The 17,636-nt window shown below is 55.6% G+C and overlaps 2 protein-coding genes across 2 annotated transcripts; one reads left to right on the plus strand and one right to left on the minus strand.

The window, feature by feature from the left end:
- Positions 1-677: 677 nt before the first annotated feature.
- NCLIV_030470 (conserved hypothetical protein) lies at positions 678-7,538 on the plus strand (the record flags this gene model as incomplete). The annotated part of the gene is made up of 7 exons (XM_003883243.1): positions 678-1,144; positions 1,929-1,998; positions 2,319-2,404; positions 3,043-3,112; positions 3,451-3,550; positions 4,167-4,709; positions 5,062-7,538. 7 exons carry the CDS (start codon positions 678-680, stop codon positions 7,536-7,538), a joined length of 3,813 nt encoding a protein of 1,270 aa, XP_003883292.1.
- Positions 7,539-10,410: 2,872 nt separating this feature from the next.
- Positions 10,411-15,238, minus strand: NCLIV_030480 (hypothetical protein; the record flags this gene model as incomplete). Its single annotated transcript, XM_003883244.1, has 9 exons — positions 10,411-10,488; positions 10,997-11,051; positions 11,860-11,945; positions 12,142-12,261; positions 12,532-12,679; positions 13,069-13,148; positions 13,537-13,604; positions 14,051-14,241; positions 14,820-15,238. The coding sequence occupies 9 exons, from the start codon at positions 15,236-15,238 to the stop codon at positions 10,411-10,413; spliced, it is 1,245 nt and encodes a 414-aa protein (XP_003883293.1).
- Between the last annotated feature and the right edge of the window lie 2,398 nt (positions 15,239-17,636).

Consider the following 17,636-nt stretch of genomic DNA (forward strand, 5'->3'; position numbering starts at 1 on the left):
TTAGCCCCGTTGAGGCGTTTCAACCATGACTTCTCTTCCTCTCCTTTTACCAGGAGGAGTTTTCCGTGACTGTATATTTTCCTCGTTCCGCGAATCCCTGTATGCCAAACACCTCGACACGCGTGGAAGGCAGGGTACGGGAGCCGGTCCGCCGGGTACGCTGTAAAACGCCCGCAGTCCTTCGATAGAGAGTCCATGCCGCAGCGCAGCCGTGCCTGATCTTTCCTTTATTCACGCGGGACGACGGACGCGTTCTTGCACTTGACACGCGTGCCTCGCCTGCTTTGCTCTAAGCCTGGTTTCGGCCGAACACTGTATCGAGTCAATCCACTGCGCGCCACAGATTTTCCCATCTCGCGCCGAGCACACTGGTCCGTTTGGTCCGCCACTGCTCTTTACCCGCCGCTCTTCGGCCTTCAGATTATGTGCCCACCTTCTCTTTTCCCCACCCCGTCTGATTTCTCCGTCAGTCGGTCCAGGCTCGCTGAGCGGCTGACTCGTCTCTCACACGCTGATTTCTTGGCCCGGCCTGAGTAAGACGGACCAGTGGTCCGTCCACTTCCCCTGCCTGACGCCTTCCTCCACGGCAACGGTTTTGTCTTGGTGCCTTCTTGGCCTACTCGCCATCCGTTTTCTCACAACATCTTCCTCAAAACCGTCGCTCCGCGTCCCCCACCATGTCGAATGCCCAGCCTAGCCACGCGACCTTGAGAGCTCAAGGCCTCTCTTCCACTGCCGCAGCGCGCGAACAGCCTCGCAGTTCGGACCACGTTCGAGGGCCATCTCCGCACGCAACCCCGGCCGCGCTGGACGCACGCAAGGGAGAAGCAGACTGGGCCGTTGACTCCGAGGTCTCCGAGGTCGTCGAGAAACTCGGCTCTGTGATCTCCGCAAGCAGCGAGAACCCTCTCCTCAAAGAAGTCAAGGATCTGCTTCTTAGAGTTTCTCTGGGAGAGAAACAAAAGGGTGCGGTTCGTGAGGTGGATGGCACCAGTTGCCCCGCCCCGGACGCGGATGCCTCTATGGCAGACGCCGCCCAAAAACAACGGGTGCTCGCGTACCTGCAGGCACTCCTACAGATTCAACTCCAACTTCAGAGAGACCAAGAAGAAGCGAGACAAAATCACTCCACTTCTGCTATCCAGTAAGTCGTCCTGGATACTCAAACTCCTCTATCAGCACACACTTTCAACTCGAGTTTATATTCAAATGAAAGGTGCGATGTTCTGGCGGCTCGGTGTTCGGAGGGAAACGCTGTATTGTGCCGCACGCAGTTGTGTGTCTGCGGCGCACCTGCATGTGGAAAAAATCCTCTATAAACTTATTTGGCAACCGGATGCAGTGCATAGGGAGTGACGGGTGTCGAAGCGTTTATGTCGCCTCCGTGTTCAGACTACGTTCTTTACCCTGTTGATGAAGAATCTACGTTGATCCGGCACCCCCGCGGTCACCGTGTCTGCCTGCCTCGTTGCCATTTGCCTCTCCCGCTCTCTCAATATCTGCCTGTACAGTAAATATACATATTCGATGAAATGCAGTGGGAGCTTCGTTTCACCGGCCGATGGCAGCAAATTCGATGGGAAATCCCATTGACCCCACCCTGCGGATCGACGGTTTCCATCTGGATAGTGGCTGAGAGTTACGTGGAAACAGCTGAAGGACAAACTGTAGAGGCGAGCGTGGAATCTACTCTGCGACTCTGGCGTCCTTCGCTCTTCATTCCTAGATCCGCTCCTTTGTGCTTTCGAGGCGCTACACACTGCATGTGATGAAACTGTGGGCCGAGAGGCTGGTGCGGTGCGCCGATGGGGTTTCAGCCGCCTTCTGTGTGCCTTATCCCCTCGTTTCATTAGAGCTTGTTTCATTCGATTCAACCGTCGGCTCTCCGTCGCCTGCGTTCCTCTCGATGTGCTTGCTTTTTACATCAGAGTTCAAACCAAAGAGGACCGCGTAAACTCGGCGGCAGATCCATCAGAGAGCCCTCGCACGCTCCTCAGGGTAAGACAGAGAGCGATCGTTTTGGAGGGCCACCAAGGGATTCGTTTCCAGCGAGTCTTCTCACATGTATTACCAGAGGAGGAAACCGCCATAGGGTTTTTTACCCTTTTCCCACCACCTTTTCTTCGAGCCTAGATCTTTATTTCAGTTGGTGGCCTTTCCTCACTCTCCGTCCCCGCCTAAAGAATCGAGTTTCTTTCTTCTGACGCTCACAACACCTTCGAGGTATGAGTGCCTGTTCGCGATGAATGGAGATATGGGCTGTTTGCTTCCCATTCCCTTCGGTTTCCTGGAGACGTTTTCTGCCGTGCGTGATGCAGAGGTACAAAGAGGACTTCAAGGCGATGAACGAGAGCTGCCAAGCTTTGAAGGAAGAACGGTCGACGCTTAAAAAGTGGCGCGATAAGTACGGACGACGATGCGCGCCCGAGCAATCTTCTCAGCCTCTGTTTACCGATTTCTGTGCCCATCCTGTAGACAGATATATATATCTGCATGCGCCCATACGTACATCTGCGCTGCCCAGATACCCTCTCTAACGAGCACGTCGGAATGTATTTGAACTCCTCCTTCACAGGTGAACGGGCTTCGCCCCGAGACGGTGCACGTGCAAATGTATTCCCTGTCAGGCGCTCATGCAAGAGCCGCCGTGTGTCACGGCCTGTGCACTTCCTTCCATGGCCATGTGGGTGCTGCGAAACTCTGCTTTTTTTAAACGCGCGAATCTCTCTTTTCGGTGATGTAAACACGTGCATATATATATATATATACATACATATGTATGTATATGTGTATATGTTCACGTGCTGAGTTGAGTTTCTGTCTCTAGTCTGTCGTGCGCCTTTCTGGCCCGTAGCCTTGAGAGACGCCGGGAAGATCTCGTGGCGTGCGTTGCATTCGAAAACTGGATTTGGCTTTCTTTTCGACTTTCTGGTTCACGCGTTTGGTCAATTCCGACAGTGAGGCTGCGGCATGTCTGTGAGACAAGGGACATGCAGTGCATCCGAGACATGCAAATGCTTGCCTTTTGTGTCTGCTTTCCAGGGTGATGGAGGAATACCAAGAATTGGACGGAAGCCTGCAGTTCGTCCTGAGCGAGATTGAGGCTATCAAGGTACTGTCATCTGCTTGGGCGCTCGCGTGTATCTGTACTCCCTCCGTGGCTCTTGATCCAAGCCTTTCTGTTTCTCCTCCACGTTCTTCCGTGAAGGGCGTTTCCTTCCCGCTCCACCTCTTCACATCCGGTGCTCGTGCCTCCTTCCTTTTTCCCTTCTTCCGCTCGGTTCCGTCCCGTTTCCTCGTTGGTCGCGGCCACGGGCGACGGCGAGGCAGGACGCATGCCAGTGATTACGCCCGTGCATCTGCATGCAGATTCTCGGGAGGCGCTCTGCGTGGGCGATTCCCGTTGACCTGCGCCCAACCGTCCGACTGTTTGTGGCTCTTGTTCTGTAGGCTAAGCATCAGGCCGACGCCAATATCAATTCGATTCTCGTCCACTTCATCGTCACTGCCGTCCGCCTGCTTGTCGATGCCTCGATGCACAAACGAAACGGTGAGTCAACAGGAGCCGAGACGGCTGCGTCGGGGCCTTTTTCCAGCCTTCGCGGTCTTCCGACTGGCACTAGATACAAATAACATCCACGAAAGCCGACTTTCGGCTTCAAAGAAGACGCTTTTATTGGCCACGTTTCCGCTCCTTCTGCTTCAAACGAGGGTGTGCGCGCGGATGAAACCCGGAAGTCGAGAGATCGCACTGCCGCGTTTCTCCAGCGAGGCGCGCCCCAAATAGCCCGTCGTTTCTTGTTCTGTGTCGTCCTACGCTCGCTCCACGCGGGCTCTGGGGGGGCGACATAGGCCAGACGTGGAGATGGGCCTTGGTGTGAATCGGAATGTTTCTCTGCTTCTGCGCACTCACCCCTGAAGAGACAGGCACTGGGTACCTCTCCTGTCCCGGGCGTCGCGCTCTTTGTTCCAGAAAGAGGGGAGAAGGCGTGGGGCATCAGCTGCGTCCGGGGAGCGGTCTTCTGCCTAAAGAGATCCGCACCGCACGCAGTGCACTTGGGTCCGCGCCCTGCGTCGGATCTTCGGCGGCTGCGCGTTGCCGCGCGTGCGCTCCTCACTTTCCCGCGCTTCGACAGGAGTGTGTGTGTTTCTGTCGTTGTCTTTAGTTGACAACCTGCTCGCAGACCTCAGCCGCTTGTTTGACGCCCCGAACCTGTCGGTTCGAAACCCGCGCCTCGTGGTCTGGTGCAATCGTTTGCGGGAGCTCGCGGGCGCACAAACCGCAGACGGGCAAAAGCCCTGGCCCGAGGAGCGCGGAGAGACGCAGCCCCCTGCCACCGTCGTCGCTCTGCATCTGTTCGACGCCGACAAGTCGCGAGATCCAGGCGAAGCCGAGACGGAAGAGAAGGCGGAGGCGTCCCCGAAAGAAGACAGCCCGTCCTCGGAGACTGCTGTGCAGCCGTGGGCGCCCTCGACGACCGACTCCGCCGGGTCTCGGGGCGTACCTGTGCTGGGCCAGAGAGCCGGGACCGCGCTGAGTCACCGCAGGAGGTCAGACATGCCGGGGCGTGCGTCGCAAACGACTCGCCTCCAACTCGCTCCGATCCCCGACCGCGCGGACAGCGACGGACGCCTCATATGCAACTCGGGCCACGGGCCGGCCTTGCTCGGAAGCGCGCGCCGACGCAGCGCCACCGCTTTGGGCGACGGTGAGGCCTCGCAGGCTGGGGACCGCGAACAGGGCGCGACTCGTTACCTGCGTTCTCTCTGGGCTGCGAGGGACAACGCAGCTGCGCAGAGAAGAAAAACGTAGCGCTTGACGTGTGGGGACTGGGGCACACAGATGCCTCCTGAGCGCGACTTGCGGGGTGGCGTCGTTTTTTCTTTCTGCCTGGATGATGAGAGGCGCACCTCAACACAGACAGGCGTATCGGCGAGAAGGGGCGAGCAGCCGAGCCCAGAACTCGAGGGAAGGCAGAAGGCGTGGGGAGACGGGAAGAGAACGACCGGCGGGATGTCCCCATCTGTCCACAGAGTGTGTCGGTTGTGTGTTCATCTCAGGGGCCTTTTCGCTCGCGGCGCAGTTTGCAGTCGCTGCGCGAGCTCCTGCACCAGGGGTGGAACACACTCCCGTGCTGCTGCCGGACGTGACGGGCGAGGAGGCGAAGCGCGACTCGCCGCTCGCGCCCGCCGATTGCTCGCCTGCGTTCTTGGCGGCAGAGACAGCTGCGGCGCCCGGAGGCTTGGAAGTTGCGGAGAACGCGTCGGCGAAGGAGTCTGGCGGGCGCACGTGCGCGTGTTGCGGGCCGTCGAAACGCCAAGCCTCCGTTGAGATGGTGCGGGGCAACGCTGCGCAGAAGTGCGACGCACGCGAGAAATGTCTCAAGAAAACGGGGAGTCGCGGGAAAGCGTGTCCGAAACAGCAAAAGTCGGTGAGTGGCGAGACGTGGGCTGGCCTCGCGGCCTCTGGACCGGCTGTGCGTCAGCGAGACAGCACCGCGTCTGAAGGCGTGATGAAGGTCGACCGGGCTACGCAGTTCGACAGCGACTTGCAAACGCGTCTGGAGATGCTCCTCGAGTCTCCGCAGGTACGGCCGAGCGAGACGAAGAGCGGCATTGAGGGGTTCCGCGGCGCCTCCGGGGAAGGCGAGGTTTTCCGAGGGCCCTCGTCTGCGTCTTGCGACCTCCCGACGCCCTTCGAGCTGTCGGCGACCGCGTCGTTCGCGAAGGAGTTGCTACAGCGGGCGAACTCGTTCTCGCTGTCGATCTCCGACGTGCGCAAAGTGCTCGAGGAGGCTCTCGGCCTCGGCCCAGACGGCCTCCCAGGCAAGGACGCGCCAAGGCTGCAGCCACTCCAGAGCCGCTCCTCGCTCTACTGCCTCCCGCCGACGCCGTCTCCGACGCGCGTGGGAACCTGCGAGAGCACACTGTCTCTCCTCGTGGCGCGCGCGGGGACTGGTGAGAAGCCGGCGAGCGGGGCTCCGGAGGGGCGGCCGACACGCGCCGGCGACGAGGCGAGCGAGGCGGGCAGACGCTTGCAGGAAGCGAGCGGCGCGTCTATCGGCGACAAAGACGCGGCGGCTCGGGTGCCTGCGGCCCCGCGCGTCGACCGATGGGTTCCCTGCTCGTCTGCGGGCGCGCCCGCCTGGACTGAGGGCTTCTCCGTGGAGAGATCCTTTGAAGCGAAGAGCGCGAGTGTGTCGTTTGAAGGCGGACTCCTCACCCCGAAGCCGTCGCGGGTCGAGGACGCCAAGAGTCGGGGAACACACAAGGCAGACCAAGACCCGCAGCAGGACGTCGTCGACCTCGTCGCCGTGTATAGGGCGATGCTGGCGCTGGAGAAGAGCGAAGCGGCGAAGGCGGACGCGAATCGGAGCAAGGACGAAGCAGGCACCCAGGAGGGAGGCATTCAGTCTGACCAGTTGAGGCAAGTTATCGAGGTGTTGTGGAGGCAACTGTCTTCGCCCGTCGCCGCTGTCGCGGAGCCGAAGCCCGAAGAGAAAGAGGACGAGGGCGCCGAGTCCGACGCGTCGTCGAGTAGAGCCGCTCCGACGCTTGCCCTCGAGTCGCCCGTGGCCTTGGTGCCGGTTGGGGAAGACGAGACGCAGCCCGACCGCGAAACCGCGCGGAAATCCGTGGACTCGGTCGCTTCTGCACTGTCGGAGGCAGCGTCAAAAACGCCGCAGCCTCTTTCCATGCCCGCTTTCGTCGCGGCGGGCTCCGTCGGCAGACCCGAGTCGGCAAAGGGGAAATTCAAACTCTACACTCTGCCGTCGCTCGAGAGACGCGCGATCGAGGCGCGCCAGGCGCCGTCGGCTTTCCCGCAAATCGTGTACGCGTCCAGCATTGAACGTCGGCACTCGCTTCTCCCGGGCCCTGTCCTCACGACGGTGCCGTGCGAACCGATTTCTTCTCCCTACTCGCTGCCGTCGCCCGCAGGCTCCCCGGCGGCCGCAGCCCCCGCGTACGTCCTTCCCCAGGCAGTGCCGTCGCAGGTACTCGCGTACCCCCTGGCGAACGTCCCAGTCTCGCTCCTCCAGGCGTACTACAGCGCACCGCCTGCTGGAGCTGTGATCTACAGTCCGCTTCCTGCGGGTGTCCCTGTGGCCGCCGGGAATCCGCGCACGCAACGCTCTGCGGCGCCCACAGAGGCGTCCGCGGTCGCGTCTGCCCCCGGGCGCGAACCGGAGAGGAACGCGTGCTTTGCTTTGCCGGTCTGCTTCGGCGGGGAGAAGCGCGAGACAGAGGAGACCGAGGAAGTCCCCGCGGGGGAGGCGCTGGCCCTCGGCTCAGAAGCCGAGACGAAGCGCAGTGCAGAAAAAAACCACATCCCCGAGCTGCATCCCCACCTTCATGAACACAAAGAAGCGGAACGGGCGCTCCCGCCCCTGCTGGGCGATTCAGGCGAGGCCCCGCCGACTCTCCGAGACAGTGCGCGGGTCACGGAAGGCGGCTGGTGCTGCCAACCTCGCGCATGCGGCGCACGCGTGGACGCTTGGGGAAGAGAGGGTGTGGAGGAAAAGCGGGAGATAGCGTGACGGGCGGCGACAAAGAAGGGGCGAGAAGAGAAGGGTGAGAGGGAGAGCGAGGGAAACAAAGGTAGCCGGCGGCTCGTGTCGGCGTTCGGTCCGATGGAAAAAAAGACGAGATCTGCATTCAGGCAACGAGGGAGGCCGCCCGCTCTGTGGTGGTGTTCAGGGCTCTCCTCCACGGGGTGCGCGGGGCGAGACGAGGGAGATGCAGAAGGGAGAATGAAGGAACGTGCAGAACGGAGAGAACACGAAGAAGCAAGGACACCTGCAGGGGGAGACTGTGAAAACGCGTCGTCGCAGGGAAGAGCGTGTGTGGTAAAACCTGATCGGTGTCGATGACTGTTTGTTTGCACGAGAGCTCTTCATATCGGACGCGAGAGAGGAAAAGAACGCGAAAGGTGGACCCCACAAACAGCGCCGGAAACGCATGCGAGATCGGCGACGCGCTTCTGTAGCCATGGCCTCGACAAAAGACTTGAAACAACCACCCACGTGGGTTTCGAGCCTATACACGCCGGTGACCGTGTGGGGTCATCGTTGCTTCTCGGGAGAGAAGCTCGGAAATGAGAGAAGAAACGTCAGTTCGTGGAAGGAAAACACTCCTGGGTGGGGGGAGGCGACTCGGTCAACGTCTCGTGTTATACCCACTTGGCCCATGGGAGTGTTTTCCTGGGGGGAAGAAGCCCGCCAGTGTCGCGGAAGCCAGAGGCGGAAAACTCGACTCAGTTCAAGGAGAGCGTTGTCTCCTGTCTCCCGCTGGCTGTGGGGCATCGCGGAAGCGGAAAACACCCGGATACAGTTTGTTCCCGAAAAATCGTTCAAATCGGATCGAGCTATACAAAGAGTGTGCATGGAGAGAGCGGGGAGCAGAAGCGAGAAACATTCAATCTCCGGCTCGCTCGGCGGGAGAGATCCTGTGAAAACGTTTTTTGTCTGTAGTTCTGACGTCTCGCCGTCTGGGAAACGCGCGGGGAAAACACGGGCCGGCGCGCATATCGCCGCTGAAAGTATACTGAAATGAGTTGCGTGTGCTTCATGTTTTGCACCACCGACAGGCGTGCGAACCGTAGTCAAAAAACAAAGATATTCAACCCCAACCTGTATATATATTTATATATATCAAAATATGCGTTTTCGTGTTCATGGCCTCTGCGTTTAGAGTTCCAGCTATCCACATATATGCATATATACATATTTGTATATATACGCATGTGTATGTATCGAAATAAATTTGTATCCATGAGGAGAGACGGGTTCGTCGATGTAAAGTGCGGAAGAAGGAGGACGTGGGGAATCAAGATTCCCTTGTAGTGGGTGCGTCATGCGGGCAGAACTTTTTTGCCGACGGTTCCGGAGAAGCATTTGCTTGCTCAAAGGCAAACACAGGTTTTCGACTCTGGCACTCTTAGGTGACTCTTCGTTCCGCGTCTTCTCCCCCGTGGATCGCCCGCGTGTCTCCGTGGGTGCGTCAGCGTTGTTTGTTACGTGATCGTGGCGGGGCGACGCGTTTTGTGTTCGAAGAAAACGAACTTGGCGGATTTTTGCGACTCCGCATTCTCACAGTCGCCCCCGGTTATCAAGTCTCCTCAGTCTCCTCGCTGGCAGCAGTCGAAACCCCTCTCTCTCGGGTTCTTCGCTTTCCCCTCGGGTTTTAGCATATCTCAAAAGGAATCAAAGGTTTGCATGGCAGAGGAACTGCATGCAGGCGAGCAGGAGTCGCCGATGAAGGCTCCGAGCAGAAACGACAGGTTTGTGGGGCAGAGAGAACGTGAGAGTTTGAGAACGGCACTGCGCGTCAGGCCTCCCCCAACTGCAGCTTTTGAGGCTTCTTCCCGAGCGACACAGACGGTCACCACACGCCGCATCGGCTGCGAGTAGCGCTTCCAGTGTGCCCTCGTGGCACGCGTGCGAGAGCCGGTTCTCCGTTTATAAGCCGGTCTCTTCGCCGGATCTCTTGCGATGTGCCGTGTCAAACAGGCCCAGAGCGCGTGTTGCGGTGTGCACATGCCTGCACTTTGGATCTTTCCGTATGGACCTCTGGGAGCGTCCAAGCAGATAAGCTATTCGTATCCAAAAACGCTCTGTAGAAAATACATTAGTATATCTCTCTGTTGTCTACATTCTTGCATGCACAGATATAGACTCTCTTCGTGCTGAGGCAGGCTGATCGAGAGTGCCTCTGCTTAAACTGAGGAGTGAAGTAGGTACAAACCGAGCACGGATTGACCGTGTCCATCTTGCGTGCACTAACTTAATACTCGGGTATATGTTTTAGACGCTAACTTCCCAGCTAAATGGTGCCTTAAAGCGGCATGGAATCACACAAGCAATGTGGTAAGATGTTTAGGCAGAGTACTTCAGGCGATGCGGAACAGAGTTCTGTTTCCCTCTGGTGGACTGAAGCGCCTCAAAAGAAGACGTGCAGAGGCCGATCAGTCGAGCCCAGAAAAAGGACGTTTCTACCAGGAAACTCCCTGCGATCTCACGTTTTCCCGAGGGTGCCAAGAAGGCAAAAGGGACAAATAGCGAAGAATTACAGAGGAAAGACCAGTGCGCTCTTCTCCCCCTCTCCGAGGTTCCCTCCTTTTCCTCGCTTCTAAAAAACGGGGTAGTCTCACTGAAAGAGCTGCATGCCGCACCCGCGCCGGCATCGCATCCATGCGTCACATGTGGACGTAGCGGAGTCCCATGTCGACACACTACGGTCGACGACTAGACACCACACACATCCACGTAGTGGCATATCAGCATGCATGACAGCACAGCTACATACTCATATATATATATATATATATATATATTGTGTAGATATAGAGAAATGGACGTGGGTAGCTGCAGCCCCATCATGTCTGCAGATTGCAGTGAAGTTTTCGGCTGTTCAAAGGTGCATCATCATCAGCTGTTCACGTCTTTGGAAACCCAACTCGTGGAGCTCTCGATCTTTAATCGGAATTCCCTGAAACAAAAGACCACAAAACCATTCGACGTCCAGGCACTGGCAGCAAACGGCGCACTCATGTACTACATCTCTGAACATATAGATATATCTACACACACAAATACATATATCCATATATACAAACAAATACTCTTGTAGATAAACAATCACACAAGTCCATGCATATACGTGTATGGATGCATGTCTACATATATATATATATATATACAGATACGGAGAAATACGGATGTTCTATCAGAAGCTGAGGTGGCGGAGAGCCTCCGCATTTCACATGTTGAGCAGTGATATACATCGAGAACGAGCCTCACGAGAAGGCAAAACTTCACAGGCGCGTGTGCGCACGCACGAACTTCCCTTCATCTGTCTCGAGGCAGGAGTTCATAGACAGGCGGTCTTATAAGCGGGGTGTGTGAAGACGCCATGAAAAAGGATTTGACGGGTGATTTGTTTTTTTGAGGGGTCAGTCTCCACTCAGACGCAAACGCGCAAGTCGCCCCTGTCTCACCTCCGTGTCGCCTTCACACAGACAAATCTGGCCACCCAACTTGCAAAACTTCCGCCTAGATAAAAACAGAAGGTAGCATGCGCAAAGGAAAGAGAATTCGAACAATTCAATTCCAACACGCCTTTCCTCCCCATGCTTTTATACATATACATACCCATATATATATATATATATATATATATATATACATGCGGGATAGCCGTGCAAGATTCATGCAAGAAATAGTCTGGAGTCGAGAAGGAGAAACTCTTAAGGCAGAAAGTCTGTACAGGCGTGACGAAGACCGACAGATGCATGGACAATGGAGAGAAAACACGAATTTTTTAGCGTTTTCCGGTGTCGCAGGCGGATATCTCACGTCGACGTTCGCTCCTTTAAGCCGTCAACGGCTTTTCGCACGCGCATGCTCTCTGCGCAGACAAAATCCTTCCCGAGTAAACCCGGTGGGCAACACCCGTTTCCTCTCTCCTTTCGTCTATGTCCTGAATGTATGATCGTCGACACGCATGTCTAAATGGGTTCTCTTCTGTCTCCGATAATAGTCTAAAGAAATGCAGATGCATCTGTCTATAGACCTTTCCATGGCAGGCACCTGCACAAGATCCACATGCGTGTAAGTAGAAACGGACACGATTCGACGTGTCCAAGCAGCTGCAACTCCGACCGAAGACGCTTTCCATCTGTATCTCTTCTTCTTCAATCTCTTTACGCGGAGACAGAGATGCTCGGGTGTGGAGTTGTCTTGCCACGAGTACTGAGAGAGGTACACACGAGCGCGGGCATACATAGAAGAGACCTGCGCCAACTTGCAAATTTCCGGGGTCTCGCGGACACTCTCGAGAACTTAAGCTTTTTCTCCTCACTTGGGGACTGTCTGAACGAGAACGCAGGATCCGAGAGTCGTGGAGTCGCGTTGCGAGGCCTCGTACTCGGCCCACTGGAAAACGCGCTGAAGCCAACAAAACCCGAAAAGGGATCAATTCCGATGTCAAACAGCGCCGAAGGTGAGACCTCTGGAAGCCCACCCACCGGAATCGCAGAAAGGCCAGATCCCCCCGCGAATGCAGGGGTGAGAACCGGGGTAGGCGCGGAACCGCGGGGAAACAGAAAGGGACACGAGCATCTGGAGAAAAGACGACGCATACCTCCATGGTGTCCGCCTGGTAAAAGCGTCGCATCACTTTTTCTCCGTTTCTAAGCCGAACCACAACCGCGCAGATATTTTGAGCGTCTGCAGGCGGTTCCTCCGGTGGGGCCTGCATTTCCTGAAGAGGCGAATCGAGGCGGAACAAGCACCGGAGACAAAACTTTCTTAACCTTTCTCCTTTGTGCGCTGCGCGCCTTTTTCGTCTCTCAACTCGCCTTCTCCACCTTCTCCACCTGCCTGCGGGATTCTCTTTCCCGGCATGTTGAGGCGAGATTCGCAAACGGCCTCCCAGCGCGCACGGGCTGTGTCGCCCGCTAAAGATCTCGGCCGCTCTTTCCTTCGCTCCCTCTCCCTCTCTTCTTCTCTTTGCTGCCTCCAACTTTCTTACCTGCTTGTAGGTTTCGAGAGAAAGGCGCAGAGCCTCACGGAGTTCTGGATCGTCGTCGACACCCTCCAAGCCTGCGCCGACGCTGCTCGCCTCCGGGCTCCCGCTTCTGCTGACTTCTTCGCTGGCGTTTCCCGGGGCGTCCAGGCGGCTGAGGAAGCAAAGGACGAAAGACAAGGCACGAACGGGCGGAAGGTCGCACGCGCACAAGTCGAAGCAGAAACGCTGCGCAGGGCCGGAAGCTGGGTAGCTCCACGGGAAGAGTTACATTGCAAGCAGAAAAAAGACAGCACGTCCCCGGCGTGTCTCTCTGCCTGAAGGGAACATACACGCCTACGAGCGTGGATGCGCTTATCTCTGCGAGAACCAGTATCTCGCACCAAATAAACATATAGGTAGATAGACAGATACATATATGTATGTATATATACAGGCAAAGGCATGCTTGGATGCATGCTTCAGGTGTGAATACTATGGACGACGCCGGGTGAAGCGCATTGTGTTTTGTCTTTTTGTCGTCTCGGTGATTGCCGGACGTACTAGCCTCCCTCTGAAGGCCAGGAATGTTCCTCCCGCCTTCCGCGCGGCGCCCAAGCGAGGAACGATCGCTTCGACTCCCCCTAAAAGGAAAGATCAAAAAGGGGAAAGAGGATGTACACCGGAAACACTCGTGGTACACATCTCCGAGATACACACCACGAAAGGCGAGACGAAAAGAAGGAAGAAACGAGAGCTTCCGTGGCCTTGGAGCAGGCAGAGAGGCAGCCAGTGCAGGGGAAAGGATAAAACGAAGAAAAAAAACGAAGAAAAAAACGTGCGAAACGACGCGCACAAGAGGAGAAAACTGCATGGGACCTGCTCGTCGGCGGCGGTAGAAACAAAGCGAGAGAACGCAAGAGGAAGAAGGGATGATAAACACGAGAAAGAAGCCGGAACAATACACAGCCAAGGACAGCGAGTGTTGGACGTTTGCTACTGGGCACGATAAAATCGGAATCGAGAGCGTACATCATCCCCGTGAGCAGCCGCCGCCTTTGCGTCTTGCGCTTCTTTCTCTTTCGCCTGGCGCTGCAACTCTGGAGAGAGGCAAAGTTGCGGAAAGGGAAACGCACGCAACAAAGAAAAAGGGGACTGAAAGGAGGAAGGCAACGAGGAGTGGAACAGAGAGAGGTCGACGCCGACACACTTCGAATCGGCCGCAAAATGTTCTGCACAGTTCCGGGCCGCCCTTCCACGACAAAGGGAGAACAAGAAATCCACAGGATTCTCTTCTCTCTCTGTTACCCTTTTTAATACTGCGGTACACATGCATACGACCGCAGATCGAAAGATATGTCATACATAAAGAGATGTCACATATACTTATATCCATATACATATATATATATATATATATGTGAATGCGTGTTTGAGAAGTTTCTATCTGCAAGTGTCCACTGGGCACGGGAACGCGTGTAGAAATTGAGGGCTGTGCACCGCTGCCTGTTTGTACGTTTCGCCAGGCGATTCGCGGAGGCCTCACCTTCGATATCGCGTTTCGTCAAGTAGAATTGGTTCATGCGAACCTGCTGGGGCTCGGGCGCGGGAAGGGAACCCACGTCTCTCCGCGCGACGAACGAGACGTAACCTTGGATCGACAGCGACGTCAAAAGATTCTTCAACTGCTCCGCCGACACCGCCACTGGGCTCGGCTTCAAACTGTCCAAGTTGTACCTGAGAAAAAACGAAAATTCACCTGCAGGGAAGCTAACAACTACCGCCACGCCAGTGCCGACTCACCCACGCGCGAATGAAGATATATATATATATATATATGTATGTATACAGAGAGAGAGATACACGTCTATAGATAGACAGAGATAGATGGACACGTATGGGTGCACGTGTATGGATATGTATATATATATATATATATATATGAATATTGGTGTGTTGAATGAGAGAGTAGCCAAGGTAGGCGCCGGAGAGGGAGAGACAAGAGGAGTGGCAAAAACTCTGAGAAAAGTGGAGGAAATTCAGGGACGGTGGAATGGAGAAAATGCTGCGGCGGCGCAGATGTGCTGTGCGACGGGGGGTGTGGAGAGGACACAAGAGCGCTCGGGAAAATGCACGAGCGTCCAGGTGCTCGGAGGAAGAAGCCTCATCAAAGCAGAACCAAAAAGTGGCTGCCAGATTGGCGAAAGGTCTTCCTTCACAACAGCCCCATGCGGGAGCTCGCTCCCGGCCCTCCTCACCCTTCGTCTCTTCCACCTTCTCTTTGTTTCTCTTTCTCATTCGCCTTCTTTGCTTACCAAATGCCTTCGACCTTTCGGATGGTGAACCAGTGCTCATTCAAGTTGAAGATGAAGCCTTCCTCTCTGCTGGGGTCGGCGAGGACATGGCAGACTTCGGGTTTTGAGGTGGAGAGACACTGGATGTGCTGTTTGCGCAGGCACTCCATCAGCACGGAGACGTTGAAGTATCCATCGTGGGCGACGTTCCCGGACTCCTCGTCGAAGAACTCTTTGTAAGCCGAGGCGTCCATTCCCTCGGCCATCAACTGTCGCTCTCTCCGGTCGAACTCGTAGCCGATCTTCGACATTTCCGTTTCGTCGTAGACGGGACCTTGCAGCAACGAGTTGATGCAGTGCAACGCGCACATGCGATCTGCCCCCTGCTTCTCCCAATACACCACGCCGGAGGCCGGTCCTCGCGAAGAGCGTATTGCCATGGCGGAAACGAGGAAGAGAAGGGAAAGGGAGAAAGGGAGCGACAGGAAGTTTTAGAAAGAGGAACCCGGTAGGGAATCAGCGAACGAACGAGACGGCCGATGCGGCACGACAGGGCTCTTGAAAGCGGGTGAAAAGCCGAGAAAGAGTGCAGAGCGAAAAGAGAGAGGCAAGAAGGAAAAGAAAGCGAAGGATAAAAGGAGCGAGAAACGATGGAGAGGGAGAGGGTGCCGGGGGGTCAGAGACGCCCGAGTCGTCGATGGCGCGCGCAGCTTTGCAGCAAGATGAAAATGGGGATGGAAAAAAATGAAAAAGGCGGAAGAGCCTTGCGCGAGGGCCGAGAAAACCGAAGGAAAGCAAAGAGAAGGGAAAAAGGCGAACGGAGGTCGTTTGATCTCCGACACCAATTGAGACAAAAGAACGAGACATGAAAATCGAGAAAAAGACGCGGCTTCTAGGGGAACGGCGCGCACGCAAGACGGGTGTCTGGTGGAAGAAGAGAGGCTCCTACGGGGTGAAGACGTGAAGGCGAAACAGAAACAAGGACAAAAAGGAGAACGTGGAAACGGTCGCACCGACGGTAACTTGTCACGGTGGACACAGCGTCGAAACAAAAGGCGGAAAGCGGAAGACTGGACTGGGAACAAAGCAAAGCAGTAGTGGAGAAGCGGGACGGGGAAACTCGGAGCAAAAAACCGAAAGCCGAGGAAGTCTTCCGATCAGGAACGAGCGAGAAGAAAGCAGAAAGCCATGTTTTCTCTCTCAAGACACACAAGAGAGTTAACGCCGCGGCAGAACATTCGAGAGGACATGCTAGCAGCGTTCCTTTGGGAGAACAACAAGAAATCGGCGAAGAAAAGCAACAACGAAAGAAAGGAGAGAAGAAAAGAAGAAATGACAGAACGTATAGAGGCAGACTGAAGGAGCGTGTGTCTCTCTAAATCCTCAGAGCGCGGTAAGAAGCTAGTCGTGATGTGGCAGGACGCGGCCACGGTGCCTTTGTCTGTCGTCGCCGATGGAGGTTTAGGTATCTTTTTCTTTGTCTCGAATCGGCGAAGAAAGAGAATGCCTTTCAAAAAGGGAGTACGTCCCTCAGGAAAAGATCTGTGAGCGTTTCAAAGGAAAAAATCCTGTCGAGCGGTGTTTTCTCGCTCGGAACGCTGTGCGAAGTCACCGCGACGCGATCGAAAACACGCGGCACGAGCGAAGGAGGCGACTGGGGGTAACTCCAGGGAGGGACTCGGGAGGACACCAAAATGAAGAAGACGGAAAGGTACACTGAGGAGGAGAGGAGGAATCTTTCTTCTTGGCGCTTCCTGGGAGTCTTGTCGCTGCCGCGAAGGGGAGAAAGCGATGCCTGGTGTCTCCAGCAAGTGAAGCGCCTGCGAGAACAGACCGGGAAGAAGCAAGTGAGCTGGAGACAGAAAGACACAAAGGGAGAACAAGAAAGCAGAGCCACGCTAAGGGAAAGAACAGAAAGAGGAAGTGGGAGGGCCAGAGAGAGAAAGAGGTAGAATAAGAGGAAGAAAGAGGCAGAAACTGAAGGAGAACAAGAGAGAGACCAGGAGGGAGAACGAGAGAGAGACCAGGAGGGAGAACCAGAGAGAAAAAGGGACAGATTAGGAGGGAGGAAGAGGAGGGACAAGAGAGAGAAAGAGTGAGATCACGAAGGAGATCAAGCGGCAGAACAAGAGAGAAGAAGAGGGAGATCAAGAGAGAGACTGCGAAATGTCTATGCGGGGACCGCAGGTAAAACGCAGAGGAAGCACAAGAAGGGAAAGCTAGAGAAAGGATATTCGAAGAGGATACAAGAAAAAAAAGGTCAGGAAGAAAAACAGTGAACGCCTGGAAGATAGATTGGACTGGCAACCAGGTGAGGAAGAGAGGGATAACAAGGCCAGCAGAAAAGAGATCTCGAGTACACGGGAGATGAAGAGGAGTACGAGGAAGAAAGGCGATAAAGACAGAACGCAGAGGAGAGAGACACAGGCGCACTTCGAGAGTCAGAGAGGACGTCCAGCAGAGATGATAAGGTCATAAAAGCGTGCACGAGAAACGACGGTAAGTATGAGCAAGATAAGCTGGAGAAACGAGTGGCTTCAAAGTTCTCCGCACACAGAGAAGAGTCAGAAGACGAAGAATATCATTTGCCGGCAGCGGTCACGTTTAAACTGTCAAAGGGCGTGTAAGATTCAACGAGGAAGGGACACACAAAATGAGGGAAGATTTGCGTTCCCAACCGTCAAGAAGTGATTTTTAGGAACGAATGGACAGTGAAGACCTTTCGTTTCTCTCTACCCCGAATCGATTCGCCGTTCCTCCTTCTCCCCTCCTACGCAGGATATACGCGGATCCGTAGTTTTGTGGAAAACACGGGAAACGAGAAAAATCTGTTGTTTG

Source organism: Neospora caninum, chromosome VIII (genome assembly GCF_000208865.1).
Source record: "Neospora caninum Liverpool complete genome, chromosome VIII".
In the NCBI taxonomy this organism is placed as follows: Eukaryota; Apicomplexa; class Conoidasida; order Eucoccidiorida; family Sarcocystidae; genus Neospora; species Neospora caninum.